The 18,045-nt window shown below is 62.0% G+C and overlaps 1 protein-coding gene across 2 annotated transcripts in view; it reads left to right on the top strand.

Moving 5' to 3' along the window:
- Positions 1-17,807, top strand: part of SKI (SKI proto-oncogene) — a 60,322-nt gene extending 42,515 nt beyond the window's left edge. For both annotated transcript variants that reach the window (XM_074377664.1, XM_074377665.1), the window contains exons 2-7: positions 11,828-11,950; positions 12,040-12,155; positions 12,518-12,780; positions 12,931-13,232; positions 13,991-14,221; positions 14,801-17,807. In XM_074377664.1, coding sequence (XP_074233765.1) covers positions 11,828-11,950; positions 12,040-12,155; positions 12,518-12,780; positions 12,931-13,232; positions 13,991-14,221; positions 14,801-14,989 — 1,224 coding nt within the window. In that variant the 3' untranslated portion in view covers positions 14,990-17,807. The remainder of the gene's footprint in view (positions 1-11,827; positions 11,951-12,039; positions 12,156-12,517; positions 12,781-12,930; positions 13,233-13,990; positions 14,222-14,800) is intronic.
- Positions 17,808-18,045: the final 238 nt, after the last annotated feature.

Raw genomic sequence — 18,045 nt, 5'->3', positions numbered from 1 at the left:
CCCCTTGTCCGGTCTTCCCTGAGCTGTTCACCCGGTGCAGGTGACAGATTACACACGAGTGTGTGTTGTTACACGTGCACACGCTCCACGCTTGCATGCTCCGTGCCCGCGTGTGAGTACATATATGCACACCCACATATGCCCCTGGTCTCAGCCTGACAGGTGTCCCGTGAGTCAGGGATGAGGTCTTTGTCAGGGTCGGGTTGCAGGGCGGTGGGGGTGTGCTGTGGATTTAGACAGCTGAGGGCAGCCTGGGGCCCCACCTAGGAGGCGTGCAGCTCGGAGGAGGGGGCAGGTTAGGGCAGGTGACCGTGTGGGGCCTGCAGGGCCGCGGGTGTGGTGAGGAGAGCAGGGGACTGGGGGCTCGCCCCTGCTGCCCCGATGGGGGAAGGGCAGGTGGGGGTGGTCAGGAGAGGGGAGCCGAGACCACTGTGTGGGCGCACCACGGCACCTGGTGTTTTGTGTGTCTGGTGTGTCTGTGGCTGTGTGAGGTGAGCAGAAACTCAGGGCCGCTGCTCCGAGTGCTGGGGGGAGAGGCCCGGCCCAGCGCAGCCAGCATGGCTGCACAGCTGCTGGCGTCCCCTGGACTGTCCCCTGTGGAACGCTGGGCCTGCCCTCCCCCAGTGCCAGCTGCTCCCGCGGGGACGCGTCTGCAGGCCACGCCCACGTGTCCTGGTGGCTCCTGGGGCAGAGGCTTGTTGGAGGTGGGGGGCTGATCCTCCTGAGCGGCCTTCACAGGTGAGGGTGAGGGCCGTGGGCCGGTGGTGTGGGGCCCCCCCACGCGCCGCCGCAGGGAACACTCTCCACATGAAGGCGGCTCTGAGTCAGCCTTCCAGGAAGGACGGCCGCAGCGTCCTGTGCTGCCGCGCTTCCTCGTTCTGGATGGAGTGGTGTGTGTCCCTGCCACCTCTGCTGAGCCCTGGCCACATGCCCGTGGGCACCTCTCCTGGCCAGTCAGGGTGCTGGGAAAAGCCCCGTTTGCTCCCCACCCCTCAAGAAATAAGAACATTGTTGAAGAATTGAAATAAGCCCCAGAACAAAGCCCATGGATTTGCAAAACAGCTTAATTGTTCTTGAGGTTCTGGTTCTTTTTTTTTTTTTTTTTTTTTTTTAAGAATATTTTTAACGGTTACTTTCCAGTGACTGCAAAGGAAAAGAAAGATTCTGTTCCACCCTGCCTGGTCCATCGGGGGACTTCCCACTCATTTCCTAATTGTAACAGGTTTTGCAGGGGTGTGGGGCTACGGGTGTAGGAGGCCTTGGTGGCCATAGGCCTGGTGGCAGGTCCATGGCACAGTGGGGACTAGGCGCACCAGAGCCACGGGGTCACGCCTGACATCCCTTCTTGGAAACTGCTTCCCAGACGCCCTGCCCCCATGGGGTGAGCCCCCTCTCCCCTCTTTCCTGAAGTCCCTGCAGGAGGGATGGCCAGCCACCGCTTCCTTCCCCAGCATCTCTCTCCACATGCGTGGGTTTCTTTGTGTTTTGAGAGACATGGGCTGGTGGGCATTTCCAGGTGGGCTTGGGAACTTGGTGGCACACCTGACCCCGGGAGCTTCCTTCTGGCAACTGGAGCCCGGAGGGTCTGTCCTGTGTGGTGTCCCGACTCCTTGGGGAGGAAACGTGCCAAGTGGCACCGAGCATCCTGCAAGGGTTGTTTCCTTAGAAAAGTCTTAACTCACTCTTATCGACAGTGTGGAAGTAACAGAAATGACCTACTTAAATTAAAAAAAAATCAAAGCGAATCTTCAAAATTGCTATTTTTGCTTCATTTTGGGGTTTGGGGTAGTCTTGCAGATTTAACCTGCTTCCTCTGTTCCACAATAAACAGAAAATAGGTTAACTCAAGCATAACATGCGGCGTGAACCATCACGCAGACAATAGTAATGGCGCTTACAGAAGCAGCCCTGCAGTGCCCAGACCGGGGCCCCAGGAGCGGCCCGCAGCGCAGGCCCTGGGCCGGCTCAGGCGCCGGGTGCTGAGCCCGGGCCTCAGGGTCGGCCTGGGGGGCGGCGGGGGCTCTCGCGGGCCCTGCCACAGAGCACAGGTTAGGGGCTGTGGCCCCGGAGGCCCTGCCCTCACTGGGGGAGGGGCTGCCTTTCTCTGCAGGCCTTGGGGTGGGGGGCCCGCAGCATCTGACCAGTGAGCTCTGGGCCCGGCAGGGCTGGCCCAGCATGTGGCCATGGGCCCACCTCCAGGAACTGGGGTGACCCCCGCATCCCACCCCCCAGGGTGCTGCTCTGGCCCACTCAGCACCCAGCTTGCCCCGTGGCAGGAGATTCTGGCGAAGTGGGCATTTCTGGGTGGGGTGACGTGCCCGGGAGCTGGCAGGGTCCGCGCCACTGGCCCGTCCACACGCATGGGTTCCTTCTGCGTTTGCTCCTCTTGTGCTGGACCTGTTTTGGGGTTCCTACCCTAAGGGCCACCCACCCCTCGTGTGTAGGGTCTGTGGGCGTCTGCGTGGTGGCTCCCACCCACCTGTCCATCTCTGGGGTCCATGCTGGTCTGCGGTTACCCGTTATCGGGGGCCCTCCCTGCTTCCTGACGGGGTGAGGACGTGTGCTCGCCCTGGCCCTGGCCGCACGGGCCCACGGGGGCGCAGTGGGCCTCCCTGGGCTGGCGGGACTGTCTTGTGCCGGGGTTTTCACTCTGCCCCTCCTCTGGGCCTGCGGCCGGGGCATCTCCTCCTGAGCTCGGCCCCACGTGAGGGGCTGCTGGGCCGTCCCTGGGGTCAAGAGTGTGCGGAGGAAGCTGCTGCGCCCGCTCCCAGGTCGTGGCCTGGCAGCTTCTTGGGGTTGGCTGTTGTGACAGCCCCCCTGGGTAGGGTGCTGTCCCTCAGGAACTTACCATCTCTTTATTTGTGGTTCGGGCTCTTTTTCTGCTGACCTGCTAAATGACAGAAGAGTTACAAAACGAACAACCTGGTGTCATGGAGAGACCCCCCAGCCCCCCTGGCCTGGCTGCTGGCTTCCCCGTGCCCTTCCTGGAGCCCCCGCCTCGAGCCCGCTGGGCTGTGGTCATTACACTCACCTGTCCTTGCTCTGGGGACGAAACCCCCCTGGTCCCTGCCCCTGGGGGCTTGGAAATCTCAGTAACGCTTCCAAGTGTGTTGTGTTACTCCTCACCTGGAATCCGTGGGTAATGTAATCGCTTATTCCTGCCTCAGCTCTGAGTGTGCAGCGAATTTCTAACTGGGGAATATCACTTAGGAGTGGAATTCCGTGCTAAAATCTGTCCGTTGAAAAAAGACGTATTTTTATTGTAGCCTGTAAATTAGAAATAGATGGCACTGCGTCAGGAGTCCTGAACGGGGTTTTCAGAGGACACCTGTAACTTAGAAAAATGCTCCGTTGACACTCAGACACGTTTTTGCCGATTTGTAGGCTCGTAAGAATGTCTCTTACCGCTTTTCCGAGGCCCTGCTGGCTCTGAGGCTTCTGTCCGAGGGGCGCAGCCGTGTTCTCAGGGGTGTAAGGTCCTTGAGTGGTTCACGAGATGGTGGTGCCACCACAGATGACGCCAGAGTCGATTCTCCAGAATACGCTGCCCCCGGGCGTCCAGCCTGGGAGGTGGCCATGTCATCTAGGGGTATGTGGGTCCTCAAGTGCCAAGGGTCAGGGGGTGGGTACGGTGGGTACCTGCAGGTGGATGCCATCCGATGACCTGAGAGCACCCCCTGTCCGCTGCTGTGTGAACTGCTGTCTGAGCGGTGTCATCTGCCCCAACGTGTGAATTGGCACCAGGTTTGAGAGCTGGGGGTCGGGCTCCCATGGGGGCCAGGCTGGGCCTCTGGGATCATGAGGACACCCCTCTGGCCTGAACCCCTGCGTGTGAGCTGCCCCAGCCTCCCCTGCAGGACCCTGGCTAGGGCCACATTGTCGTCCGGTAGGTACCCTGGCTGCCTGTCCCACCCAGGCCTGATGCAGGGGCCTGTCCCCCACCTAGCACATAGTGGCCTCTGGGTCATGCTTGTGCCCCCTCCCTGAGGGCTGCCCACCCTCTGCAGAGTCCTTACCACGGTCCCCTCACAGCCAAGACGCCCACGCCAGGCCCCGAGGGACCCCTGGCTGTGAGGACTGCACCTCCCATGACCTCTGCCACGCATCTGGTGTTTCTCGTGGCTGCTCCCATGGCTGCCTGGAGCTGCTCCTCGGGGCTTCGTCCTTTGCTGGGAGGAATGTGTGTCGGAACCATTGACCTCAGTGCTTTGGTTTTTCAACCAACAATTCATTTCCTTTTTTTAATAGGCACCATAACAACTTTATTGAGATGTAATCACACACCATGGAGTTCACCCCTTCAGAGAGTATATACAGCTCAGTGGTTTTTACTGTGCACAACCGTCACCATTAACCTCATGTTAGAACATTGCCAGCACCCCCACGCCCAGCGCCCACTGATCACTGTCTGTCTATGGATTTGCTTGTTCTGGATGCTTCACGTCAGTGGAACCCCACGCGGCGGCCTGCGTCTGGCTCCATCCCCCGAGTGCCATGTGTTCAAGGTGCCACCGTGTCGGAGTGTCAGCACCTCACTCCTTGTCCAGGCCAAGTGATGCTCCAGTGTGTGGATGGCCCGGATCCCGTTTTGCGTATCCGTTCACCTGCTGATGGACACGTGGGTCGTTTCCATGTTGTGGCCGTTACGTTAGTGCTGCTGTGGCGCCGTGCCCTCACCAGTGGCGCAGCAGGCCCCAGGCTCTCCACGTCCCCAGCAGCACTCCGTGTCCCGCTTGACACAGCTGCAGCCGTCGCATGGGGCAGAGGGGCTCCTCGCCGTGCTCTGTGAACCGTGCTCTTCGCTGAGGTGGTTGTGGACTCAGCGCGCGGGTGTGAGGGGTCTCGGGTGCTCCCGGCTCCTCGGCCTGGGTTCCTGCAGTTGTGACAGCTTGGAAAGTTACAGGGCAAGGCCTGGGGGTCCCCTTCTCAGTCCCTTCCAGTGTTTACGGACGCCTGGGGTTGCTAGATCACGTGGTAGCTCTGCGTTTGACTTCTTGAGGAAGCGTCAGGCTGCTTCCCTGGCAGTTGCCCCCGTTACCTTCCCACTAGTGGCACGACAGCTCCCAGTTCCCCTCCGTCCTCACCAGCACTTGTTTGCTGGTTTCTGCTCGTAGCCGCCGTGGGGTGTAGTCGGATGTGACGTGCGTTTCCCCGGCGGTCAGTGACGGGGACGTCATCTTGTGCCTGTTGGCCGTGGGTGTGTCTTCGGAGAAGTGCCTGTTCAAATCCTTTGCCTTGTTGGTGGTTTTTTTGTCAGCTTGGCAGCTCTTTATCTGGATACAGGTCCCTTATCAGACATGATTTGCAACTTTTTTCTTCCATTCTGTGGGCTGTTTTTTCACTTTCTTGGTGGCGTCCTTTGAAGCACAGAAGTTTTGATTTTGACGAACCCCCCTTTCCTGTTTCATCTTTTGTTTCTTGTGCTCTGGTGTCGTCCAGGCGTTGGTGGGGCGGGGGCTCGGGCCGCGGGACCATTCCTAGTGCCTTCACCACCCGAACCTTAACCGCCGTGGGCAGCCCGGTTTTCTCCAAGATGGTCGGCGTGAGGGAGCAGCTGGTCGTAGGGAGCTGCGCTGACAGCCTTCCCCTTCGGGAGATGTGACGGGGTGTCCCCAGGTCGCGGCGCAGGCGGGACATGTGGGAGCCAGAGCTGAGTTTTGCCTTGTGTTCTCCACCACACGTAAATGAAGCTCACGTAGCCGTGGCGGTGCTGCTCCAACAGCAGCCCCTGCAGCCGCGCGTCGGACTGAGCTCGGCCACCTCGCTCGCGGCCCTCGGGGGCCTGGCCGGGGCCACTATCTCCTGTTTAAGAACTGGGCGTATGGGTGCTCCTGCCGCTTCCACCGTGCTGGCCTCCAGGGGCGCGCTGTCATTTATGGCTTCCTGGAGGAGGTTGGTGCTGCGACCTGGCCCGAGATCTTACTCCCAGGCTGTGCCTCCTGGGCAAGACACAGCGGCTGTCCCTCTCCCCCGTCCACCCCGCACTTCCCAGAAACCTTCCCTGAAATTAGAAGCTCCTTGGGTGTTGGGTGAGCACAGCCGGCCTGTGCCCTTGGTACACAGCTGTCCCTGTCGCCTGACCGTGCACGCGCCGGCAGAGTGGTGCAGGCGCCGTGTGGGTGAGCAGCTGCCTCCAGCTCAGATCTGAGACTGGCTGCTCTCCCCAGCCGGCAGCGCGGCTCTCCGTGTGCCCTTGGGAGGCTTCCCTCCTCGTTAGCTGCGACCTGGTGACAGAAGGTGTGGGAGGGGGTGATGGAGAAGATACAGGAGGGGTTGCGGAAGAGGTTAAGGGAGGGGTGCAGGCAGGTGTGTGACGCAGCAGAGCACGTGCATCGGGAGGGCAAACGCAGCTCTGTGTGAGCGTCACACGGGGGCCCCTGCTCACCCGGAGGGTGTGTGCTCATACCCGTGAGACTGGGACGCGGCCCCTGGGCTGATCTGTGGAGCCTTTGCCTTCTCGGTGGTGTGTGTCCAGAAGTGAAGCTGCTTCCCGGGAGAGGCTGACCACCTTCCAGGAGCTGACGGAGGGGGCACCTGTGCTGTTCACCCGGCCCCGTGCAGATGTCGGGCCTGAAGCCAGGTTGATGGTGTCCTTCTAACCAGTTGTCACCAACCATAATTTAAGAGGAAATGCATTTCTCCAGGTTCCTCGGTTGCTGGAGGAGGAGGTGGCGGGGCCGTGGCTGCAGAGGTGTCACCCGACCTGGGGTGGAGACCTTACCGATGGGCAGAGGCGGGACACTTGCAGGTGCTGGGTCCTGCATTTCCCACGCTCTGTCCTTTGACTCCTTTGCTGTGCCTTGTTACCGCTGAGGGTCTCAGGTGATGTGCAGACCTTTGGAGATGGGCTCACGCTAATTCTGGTCACTGTGTAGACGGCTCACTGAACGGGGGCCCTCTGCTTGCTGATGAGCGAGAAGTAAGAAGCGTCGCCCCACGTGGCCCTGGGCGTGTGCCGAGGCCCCCGGCCCACCGTCTCCACCACCCAGCTGCAGCCACCTCGGTGTCCAGGTCTTGTCCTGGGACCCCATGTGCCATGTCCCTGCAGAGCCCTGCCCGCCGGCGCTGTGGGCCTCTGTCGGGGTGCTCACGTGTCTGGGGCCCGTTCAGGGACCAGACCACCACTTCTAGCTTATTTGGAGGGTGTTAACCCAGCGCCCTCCCAGCGGTGCTCCAGAAGTGTCCGCGTGGAATTAGGGATACTGTGCCTCTGAGGTGCAGCCCTCGCTCCGTGGTCCAGCCCCATGGGGCACTTGCTCTCTGCACGGTCCCTGGGTGGTCCCTTGGACAAAGGAGCTGCTTGCTCTCTTGGACGGGAGGAAAGGTTGACCGCAGTGTTCTGGCCAGCTCTCGGTTGCACCTCCCCCCTCTGTTGCCGAACCAGGCTGCCTGCCGGGAGCTGCCCCCCGGTGGGCACTGCAGGATGCGGGACCTCTGACCCCTCGGTAAGTGTGGCGTCTTGATCAGGGTGTCTTAGTCTCTCTGCAGACCTGGACCCCAGTCCTGTGCCCAGAGGTTTGAGCAGGGATGGTCAGCACCGAGTTGGAGGGTGCTCAGCTTCAGTTGGGAATTGGGAGTGGACGGCCCAGTCAGCTGAGCGCACTGACCCCGGTGCCTGGTGGCACCCTCCATGGGCCTCTTGCTGGAGTAGATCTGGCCATGGGGTGCAGACCGGACTCAGCCTGCCGGACATCAGCCTTCTGTCCCTTTCGGGTCCCTCAGGCCCCCAGTGAGCTGAGGGTAGGGACGGGTGAGGAGTCCGCTGTTCGTCCCATCTGTGACTTCAGATTTCTTTTCCTGGCCCCTGGGGAACTGGCTGGGATTCAATCCAAGGCCTTCTGCATGTTGGGCAGAATAGGGTCTTCAGAGAGACTTCCTGACTGTCTTCTCTGCCTGGCGCCTGGAGGCCTGTGACTCCTGGTTCGTCGCTTCACTCACCTCCTCCTGCCTTCGGCCCAGTGTCTGTAGCTTCCTCATGGTGACCCGGGCTAACCGGAGACCTGGGGGACCCAGCCTGCACTCCAGGCCCCGTTTTCCTCCCATCTCAGACCAGAGTCTGGGAGCTGGGCGGTTTAGGGCACCTGCTGTGCACACGCTGCCGGAGGCGGGTTACTCACCGAGCACGGCGCCCGTGCCTGGTCCCCGGGGGGCAGAACTCCCATCCCAGTCCTGTCCTGCCCGCAGGGCCTGGCCCTGCAGCACAGAGTGTCCTCTCTGTGGGGACAGCTCTCATACCTGACGGTGCTGGGCAGGGTCCAGAGCTCCAGGGACACTGGCGCTGCTCGTGTGGCCTCTCCCTGGGTGGCTCCTCCCACCTGGTCCCCCAGCCACATCGCCTGGTGCAGACCGGAGGATCTGGGGGTGATGGCTGACGTCAGCCCCGCAGAGCAAGAAAACAAAATCAGAGCAGCCCTGTCCGGTGCTGGTGAGGGTGCTGCTCCTCTCTGGCGGATCATGTGTGCGCACAACCTTGTAGTTGTGAGCGGGGCTGTGCCCCACCCCTGGCGACCCCACCTGTGAGGCCGTGCTCGGGCTGAAGCTGACGTCTGCCCTGAACAGGCATCCCCCTCCAGGCACAGTGGAGACACGCAGGTGGCCGTGCACAGGGCAGAGCGGACCCCACCTGGGCAGACCGAGGCCGCTGCTGCTTTTTCCCTGAGCACCTGCGGCCCTAGTTGGGACGGGCAGGGTCCTGACACCTCGCTTTCAGAGCCCGTAGCCTGAGGTCCCCGCCTCCCACCAGGGCCCATGGGTAAGACTGTGGACCTGGGTGGGGAAGGTGACCTTCCCCTCTGACTCAGAGCCACCACTTCCTCCCACCTGGCAGCCCCTCCCACGGGGCCCCAGCCTTGGGGTGTCACCGTTGGTGCTGGGTCTGACCCCGTGCCCTCGGGCTGCTTCCACCCCTGCAGACTCCCTTCCTGTTCCGTCCAGGGCGGTGCTGGGCAGCTCCGTGCCCGGCCAGCCAGGGGGAGCCGCCCTCTGCACTGCCAGGGTCACCCCAGAACCGGCAGCTGGGGGTGTCAGTACCCGTGGAGCAGCTGGAGCTCTGCACGTGAAGAAATCGCGCTGTGCGCTCAGGCCTCAGCCCAGCGCCACCAGCCGGCATCCGGGGCGTGCTCTCCCCTTTCTTTTCTCCCCACGCGTGTTTTCTCTGTTTTAACATATCCAGGGTGGGGCGTGAGGAATGGTCGGAGGCTGCAGGGCAGGCCCTGGGGGTGTTCCCCTAGGCCCTCACTCCTGTGGGCCCTAGATGCCCAGGTCAGGGGCCAGCGTCCAAGCTGCCAGAACCTGGGGCTCTCAGTGCAGCACTGGGGGTTGGGGGACTCAAATCCAAGGAAAACTTCATCCTTGACCCAAAACCTTCCTCCTCCCTACCCTACCCTACCCCACCTCTGGGCCTTAGCACAGGGTGCAGGTGCCCGTGGTCCGTCCAGGGCAGAGGGGAGCCCCCACTTTGCTTGCGGGGCCAGCCTGCAGTGCCTTGGGACTCAGGCAGTAAGTAGGGCCTTTGTGAGCCTGGGGCCTGGGGCTGTTGCCAGAAGCCGCCCTGGCTCCTAGTGGCCCCCCATCTGCCTGCTGTCCTCCGTGCTGGTCTTGGGGGATGGCCACCTCCTGACCTCCCCACCCACAGCTAGTGCCTGTGATCTGGCTGACATGCTGGCCTGGGTCGACGTGGCTGTCGTGGGGGTGAAGTCACCCCCAGGTTGTTCTCCCGGATCTTTGCAGGTTGCACAGGCCCCTGGGTGACACGCACAGACCCCGTGTGAGGTGTGCTCTGTGGGCAGACGCATGTGTCCTCACCTCGGTGTCAGACACGTGTGGCTCTGCGTGTCCCTGGGTAGGGGCACTCTGTGGGTGGGGGTCTCCTGGGGCCAACCCACGGCTCGGCACTGTGCTGGCGGCTTCTGGCGCCGCTGCCTGGGCGTGTCCTGGGCCCGCAGACTGGCAGCGAGGCGCACAGCGGGGTCAGGAGGTGGGCCTCACCTCCTTGCAGAGTGGGACGCACGGCTGTCACCGCGCGCAGCCTGTCCCTGGCCGCCTGCGGCCGCTGGGACTGGTCCAGGCGTGAAGCAGCTCCTACCTCCCCGGGCTGCAGGTGAGGGAGAGGCGGCGGGCCCGTCCCCCACGCGCCCCTGTGCTGCCTCCTCACTGTCACAGCCGTCCCTGGGCTTCGTGGGAGGCACGGGGATTTCTCCTCTTACGGGCGTCTGAGCGGTTGGCACCTGAGTGGCCTCTGCCGGCCACATCCTGGGGTTGACAGTGGGCTCGCGTGGGGCCGGAGGTGGGGGTGAACAGGAGGCCAGGGGCTCGAGGCTGCGTGGGGGTGGCCTGGTCTCTGCGGCCCAAGTCGTCTGTCCCACACATCCCCTCGGCGTCTCTGGGGTTTCTCAGAATCTGCTCAGCTGCTGCGGCTTCTCTGTCCGTGAGAACTCGGCTCAGACAGGAAGCCCCACCCCGGCAGGCGTCCCGGCCCCGCCCGGCCCAGCCCCACACGCACTCACCATGGGAGGCGGGCAGACTTGGACTCGCTTCCCCTAAAAAGCAACAGCAGGTGGGCTTTTCTTTCCTGAGTGATTGTTTGCGGGTCTGAGCAGACCACCCACGGCCGCCTGCGGGTTCAGCTCCGAACCGTCTTCCCGGGGCAAGGTGGGCAGGCTGCCCCTGGGCAGCGATGGAGGCTGGTGCGTCCTTGCATCTGCCGCCCGGTCCCATAGGTGCAAGGTCACTGTCTGTCTTCCCTGTTTCTTGGGGCAGAATTAGGGAGCCAGGCTGTGTGGGGTCAGGGGAGGCGTCGTGCTGGCTCCTTGGCTCTGTGAGTCTGGGTGGAACCTTAAACCTCTTTGAGTTTTGTGGTGATGTCCTGGTGAGCTGGCACCTGGCTGACCACCCCCCACCCCCCAGGAAGCACATGCCCCAAGGGCCAGTTCAGGAAGTGTTCCCTGATGCGGAGGGAGTGCCACATCCGCTACCCGCTCCGAGGTCAGGCCTGGGGACTGACCGGGTGTCGTCCTCTTGGCCCCTTGCTGTCGGTGAGTGCTGGTGTGTGGCCCGTGCTGTGGCCTCTCGGGCGCACCCATGGCCTCGTAGTGTCTGCTCAGCCCCGAGCCCGTGGCGGGGAACATCGGTTTTTCAGACACTGTTCTGTTTTCTCAGGCAGGGACTCTGTCCTCGGGACTCTGGCGCCGGCAGGTTGGAGGGAATCTGACACCAGCCTGGGGTCTGCTCGGACCGCAGCGTCCCGCAGACCCAGAGCTGGGGGCCGGGCAGCAGCGTTGACAGGGAGACTTGGGAAGGCCGAGGGGCTTCCTCTCCGGCCTAGTGCGCTTGTTTCATCTGGGGAGTGTTTCTTTGGGGCGGGTGGGGCAGGGACTGCTCCACTGCCGCGTGTTCAGCCGCCCCAGGCCCACAGGGAGTCTTTGATATTAGTTCCAGTTGGTGAAATCCAGAAACTCTGGAGGTGCTGTGTGATGCTCCCCGAAAGCTCTGGGCGGCCCCAGGGGGGCCCTACACTCAGCCAGTGAGCCTGCCTGCTGGGCTGCCCCTCCCACACGCGAGGGTGGAGGCAAGGGTCCCTTCTGAACCAAAGGGCCCTCAGCTCCTGCTGGCTGCCTGGCACCAGTCCCCGTGGCGTGTGCAGGGCTGCAGTGGGACCAGTCCCACCGTGAGCGGCACCAGAGCAGCTCCGGCTATCCCCGCTTGTGGCAGGGCCTCCGTGTCACTTACAGAACACACCTCGTACAGGATTGAGTTTGGGGGCCGGAGACCCTGCCCTAGGCCTGGAGGTGCCACCCAGCCTGCCAGCAGAACTGTCCTGTCCTCACAGGTCACCTCTGAACCCCCGGCCTCCATAAGGAAAGCAGATGACACCCCCTCCCAGCACCCCACATCCTCTGAGAAGGACAAGCCGTCTGGCTGGCTGCGGACTCTGGCCGGCTCCTCCAGCAAGGTTCTGCGCGGCCGGCGGGCAGGGCGGGCAGGCAGGTGGGCAGCCCTCAGCCTCTGACCGCACATCTCTGCCTCCATGTCTCCCAACAGAGCCTGGGCTGCGTCCACCCCCGCCAGCGCCTCTCCGCCTTCCGACCCTGGTCCCCTGCAGTCTCTGCGAGTGACAAAGAGCTCTCCCCGCACCTCCCGGCCCTGATTCGAGACAGGTGAGTACCAGGCCCCAGGATGAGAGCCAACGGGCGAGGCAGGTTCCTGCTTTGATCATCCCTGAGCCTGTATGTGCTTGGCATGGCCTGGAGGCTACCTGTCAGGTCCTGGCTCTCCGGTCAGGGCAGCTGGTCCTTTTTACAGCATCAGGAGAGTGCATTAGAATTGCATGTGATTGGAATCTAGAGCCTCCTCTACACTGGGTGCCGGTTCCGGCTTCTCTGGGCCCCCGTCTGGAGTGTCCTCCTCCCTCACACGTCTGCAGGAGCAGGTCCCGAGACAAAGGGTGCATGCTGGCCGTCAGAAGGGGGTGCAGGGGCGGGGGGGACACCAAGGCATCAACGCTCGCCGTCCCCTGCAGCTTTTACTCCTACAAGAGCTTTGAGACGGGTGTGGCCCCCAACGTGGCCCTGGCACCACCGGCCCAGCACAAGGAGGTAAGCAGCCCGCCACGTGCCTGCGTTGTCTCCCGGGCCCCCGGGCCTCTTGCCACCTGCGTCCAGCCTCGGAAACGGAAGCTGACCATGGACACCCCCGGAGCCCCAGGGACGCCAGCCCCCGTGGCCGCCCCGGAGGATGACAAGGACTCGGAGGCTGAAGTGGAAGTGGAGAGCAGGGAGGAGTGTGAGTGTCAGATGCTCCTCTGCTCCCCTCCCCGTTGGGAGGGTCCTGTCCTCGAGGGAGGGTCCTGGTCCCGGCCCGGCCCTTCCTCGGGCGGCGCTGTGTGCAGAGACCGCTCTGGTAACCTGGTGTCTTTTCTGTCTGTCTCCGTAGTCACCTCCTCCCTGTCCTCGCTCTCTTCTCCGTCCTTTACCTCATCCAGCTCTGCCAAGGACCTGAGCTCCCCGGGCGTGCACGCCCCACCCGCGGCCCCCGCCGCCCCCGATGCCACGGCCCCTGCTGACGCCCCAAGCAGCGGGCTGGAGGCAGAGCTGGAGCATCTGCGGCAGGCCCTGGAGGGCGGCCTGGACACCAAGGAAGCCAAAGAGAAGTTCCTGCATGAGGTGGTGAAGATGCGGGTGAAGCAGGAGGAGAAGCTGAGCGCCGCGCTGCAGGCCAAGCGCAGCCTCCACCAGGTGAGGCCCAGGGGCCGTGTCGCGGCAGGGAGCGCGCAGGCGGCTCTGCAGGCACCGCCTCCTGGGCCCCGCCGTGCCCCGTGCCCCGGGAGCAGGGTGACTCCACAGTCGACTGCTTGCTTTTGAAGAGGGGGCTGGAGACCGAGGTTGGGGCCGCCTGCGTCCTCCGCTTCCCCTGCTGCCTTTCTCTGCTGTCGGAGCTCTCAGCGCCTCGGGGAGGGCGGGGCCCCTGCACGGTGGCTTTGCGGCCTGGCCCACCAGGTCTCAGCTGCATTCACACTTCCACCAGCGTCTGGCAGCTCTGGGACAGCTTCACATGTGGGCTCTGAGCACAGCCCAGCCCCAGTCACCCCGGGTGCCACCGTCCTCCCGAATGGGTTTCAGGCACTCGCTCAGAGCCTCCACCCCATTTCCCTGCTTCTGGTTGAAGGTGCGACTTTCCCACACACACGTTTGTAAGCATTTTTGCAGGGGCAAGTCTCCAAGAAGGGCTCGGAGGCCGAGGAGGGCGGCTGTCCCCGTCAGGTTGCGTGGGGCCCCCAGGGCCCTCAGATAGCATGATGCCTGCGTGAACCCTTCCCCTGGGGCCAGGCACAGTGGGGCGCAGAGGGGACACTTCCAAGCGCAGCCACCTCCTCGTCAGACCCCGGGCCCGAGTAGGTGCCGGCAAGCACACCAGGGCCCTCAGGAGGGGAGGGGACACTCTGTTGGGACCCCATGGGGCTGGGGGCCTCAGCCCGGTGTCCCGCCGCCCCCAGGAGCTGGAGTTCCTGCGTGTGGCCAAGAAGGAGAAGCTGCGGGAGGCCACGGAGGCGAAGCGCAGCCTGAGGAAGGAGATCGAGCGCCTGCGGGCAGAGAACGAGAAGAAGATGAAGGAGGCCAGCGAGGCGCGGGTCCGGCTGAAGCGGGAGCTGGAGCAGGCGCGGCAGGCGCGGGTGTGCGACAAGGGCTGCGAGGCCGGCCGCCTGCGGGCCAAGTACTCGGCCCAGGTATGCGGGGCTGGGCTGCAGGCCTGGGGTAACGGGCAGGCGTGGGCACTGCTGGCGCCTCAGGAACCCTCTCACCTCATTGTTCACCCCACCCCAGCCACAGCAGACTCAGGCGCTGCAGGGCTTCAGACCCGGCCTCTGCGGGAGGTGTCGTGGCCTGAGGCTCTCCAGCCTCCTGCTCTGGGGGAGGGCTGCACCCCCACTTCACGCACTTTTAAATGACTGGCATGTCCTGATTGGCCATCCTGTCCGGCCAGGGTCTGAGAGATGGGGCTGTGGGTGCGACAGCCCCTGCTCTGGCCTCACAGCCGCCTAGGAGCCTAAGCTGGGCAGCAGGTCCCCCAGGACCTCGGGAGGGTGTGCTGAGGCCACTGCGCTCTTGGGCAGTCCGAGCAGGTCGGTGGCAGAGCTGCCCGGGCTTCTGTCCTGGTGCCACCCAGGACACCCCCCAGGCCCTGCTGGGCTTGGCCTGGCTCCCAGCAGGCAGTGGGTGGGCGAGCCTGTGCACTGGGAGGGAGGGCCGGGCCGGGGCGGCGTCCGGGTGGGGTGGGCACTGCTAACGCAGGACGTCCCTTGCAGATCGAGGACCTGCAGGTGAAGCTGCAGCACGCGGAGGCCGATCGCGAGCAGCTGCGGGCCGACCTGCTGCGGGAGCGGGAGGCCCGGGAGCACCTGGAGAAGGTGGTGAAGGGGCTGCAGGAGCAGCTGTGGCCACGGCCCCGCTCCGAGGCTGCTGGCGGCGAGAGCACAGCCGAGCTGGAGCCCTAGCTGGAGCCCGCTGTCTGCTGTGCGGGTGTGGACGCCGCAGGGAGGGGCGGGCAGGCAGGCGGCAAGCCAGCGGCGGGGCCCTGTGTGCCTGGCGGGGGCCTGCCCCTCTCTCCAGTCCATATAGCACAACGTCTTACTGTGCCTATAACCAAGCAAGTGTTTGGAACCACATACTTTTGGAATCCACTGCAAAATTTTCTACTGGCCAAGTTCAAGTGAGCAAGCCGGCCCCCAGGTGCAGCTGGAGACGAGGCCAGCTGGTGGCTGCGCCTGGCCCTGCGCTTGCCAGAACATTCTAACATTTACACTTTTGTTATAAGCTATTTAAAACCAATAAGGAGACTTGATGTTCAGAAAATTCAACATGTTTTTTAATGACTAACTTTTAAAAGCCCCACCCACACGTGACACCACCTGAGGACCCGCCAGGGAGCCGGGGTGGCCGCTGCCCTGCCCCTCAAAGCCATCACAGCTCATCTGTGCCCGCAGCTGCGTGAGGACACGAAGGGTTTTTCTCCAGAGTCTATTTTTTCAGCGACAAGGACCCAGGTCTCCTGTGCTGCCACCAGGAAGGGCACGGAGAGAGTCACGCACGCCTGATGAGCTGGAACCCGCCGCCTTACGCCGCCCGCGCCCCGGCCCTGCGCCATCAGCACGTGTGTCTGCAAGCACCGTCCAAGGGGCGCCGTCGTCAAGGGATGCCGGGAGGCAGGTCCACGCTGGCCGGCACACACGCCCTCGACCACGCCACCCTCTCAGTTCCGCAACATCGCTCTTCTGTCTGGGGACTGAGGCTGCAGCATTGGAACAAAACACAGCATTATTTCATTTTTTCTTTTTGTTTGTTCATTCATTTAAGCGTATATTTAGAACTGCACTTTGTCAAAAATCTTCCCTTCTCTTTTTATTCCCCAGTTAACTGAGGTTTTTACTTTCAACATTGCAAACTGATTTCTAGAGCATCCATATCCTAAGTGCTCGAGTGTTTGGAAACCCCTCTGGTGCTTGGTTGAACACGGGAATCACATGAGGATGAAGATGCAAAAACCGAACTTCGGGGGGTAGTTCTGTGCCTTCCAGCGTCTTGTACAGCAAACCCTGACTCGTCTTTTTACCCCCAAGTATGTCTTCAGTAGCAATTGAATCTGCCACTATTGAAATGAGTTAACTTGCATTTATTCCAAATAACCTCGTTTACTCAACTGTATGCGAATTGTATAAGGTTTCTCATGCCCAAGCTTAAAAAGTGATTCCCAGTAGACGAGGTGGCTGCCCGTCCTAAAGTTGTGGTATTTATTTGTGCAGAAAGATCTTCCCAGAATTCTTTGCTTGCCGCTGATCCAACACCGTGGCAGCCGCGAGCGGAGCCGGGAGGCGGAGGTGGCTGGTGCAGGACGGTGGCTGCGGGAGGTGGTGACACCGTCGCCAAGTCGAGCAGAGACTGGGTGACGGCACCGTCTGTGGGATTTTGCCCTTGGTTTACTGGGTAGGGCCAGGTGCTGCTGGACCCCCTTCTCAAGTGCAATGCAAAAGGGACATCATGTGTATGCAGCGTTCGTTTGGTTCTGTTTTTTGTTGTTTTTTAATTTTTCTGCTTCTGTTTTTCTTTGCAGTTTTACTCAGTCTGTATGCATGGACTCTAACCCTCTGCCACACGTGCGTCCACCGACGGGCATTACTACCGTGTCCTATGTAGGGTCAGCTGCGTCCCGCAACACGCAGAATGCTGTGTTTAGCCTTGTTTTTCCAGAGTTGTGTTTTTTCAGTCATTTCTTCAAGGGAAACTAAATGATTCAGTTGGAGCAAAGCTTTAAGTGTGTCAGTGTGCTTCTGTGTGGCTGTGCTCTGTTGCCAAGTCTGCAAATCATGGTGAGACCAGGAGGCCCCCGGGACCCGCTGCCCGAGGCCACGTGGTTTGCGCTGCTTAACTCTTTGAGTTTTTAGGCTCCAGAGGGAGGTAATTTTTCTAAGCTGGGGTTGTGGGGTGGAGGGTGGGCACTGGCTCTCCCTCCGCTGGAACTGCCCCCTCCTGGCACCTGCACGCCCCGGCCACCGGGCCCAGGCGCCCGCTGCCCGGCCCCGGCCCCGGTCTGGGGGGGGGTGCAGGTCCCCAGGCCCCCGCTGGTGCAGCTGCAGTCGGAGCCCTCTTCAGGAAAAGGGAGGAGAGGGGTCTGTCTCGCAGGCTGCCGGCCCTCCCTGTGCGTGACGCCCGTTATCGGAATGGTTGTAACCATATCGGTTCGGTGTAACCGCCCATTGTTTCCACGCTGAAAGGGTTTTAACGAAGGGAAAGAAACCACAGCAATAACACTCATCCACGGAGCAGCTAACTCAGAACATTCTGCTTTTCCTGCAGAAGCAGCCGGTGTGATAAAGCCCGGCGTGTAAATAGCTTTCCTTTTACACTCGTGTGTCATGCGTGTGTATGGTGGTTCCTTTTCAGGTCTCCCTTCTTACCTGGTAGCTGTCCTGTTTTCCGGGCTGTTTTTAACCTAGGAGGAACACGCCCCGGGGCACCGAGCCCACCGGTTCCGTCCCCCCCCCCCAACCCGTCGGGCCCGGGGGGCCGTCTTGTTCTCGCTTTAAGTCAGGAGTCACAAACGACACTTTTTTTTCAATTAAGGAAAAACCCACAGCTCCACCTGCGAACCCGCCAGGAGCGCCTGCATCTCGCCCGGTCTCTCCTTCGCTGCTGCTAATGACGTCATGAGGACTTAACGCTACTACTCGAGAACTATTTTTATGTAATTAATGTATGCTTTCTTGTTTATAAATGCCTGATTTAAAAAGAAAACAAAGAAAAAGCTTGGCATATTTATCTATTTCTCTGTGTACCCATTAGTCCTTTGGCGCCCCTCCCCCAGAAAAATGTTCAGTACAGGACTGAGCGCATGCTTGGCCACCCGGACCCCTCTCCTGGACTCCTTGTCCACCTTCCAGTCAGACCATGGGGCCTTCAGTGTCCACCGACCCCAGTGGACATGAGCACAAGCTGGCAGGTCCCCACTGGGCTGTCCTCTGTCCCTGTCAGTCTGGCCAAACCGGCAACTCCTTGT

This window comes from Camelus bactrianus, chromosome 13, assembly GCF_048773025.1.
Source record: "Camelus bactrianus isolate YW-2024 breed Bactrian camel chromosome 13, ASM4877302v1, whole genome shotgun sequence".
Taxonomy (NCBI): Eukaryota; Metazoa; Chordata; class Mammalia; order Artiodactyla; family Camelidae; genus Camelus; species Camelus bactrianus.
Note: the sequence above shows the minus strand (reverse complement) of the source record. Positions and strands in the feature narration are given on the sequence as shown.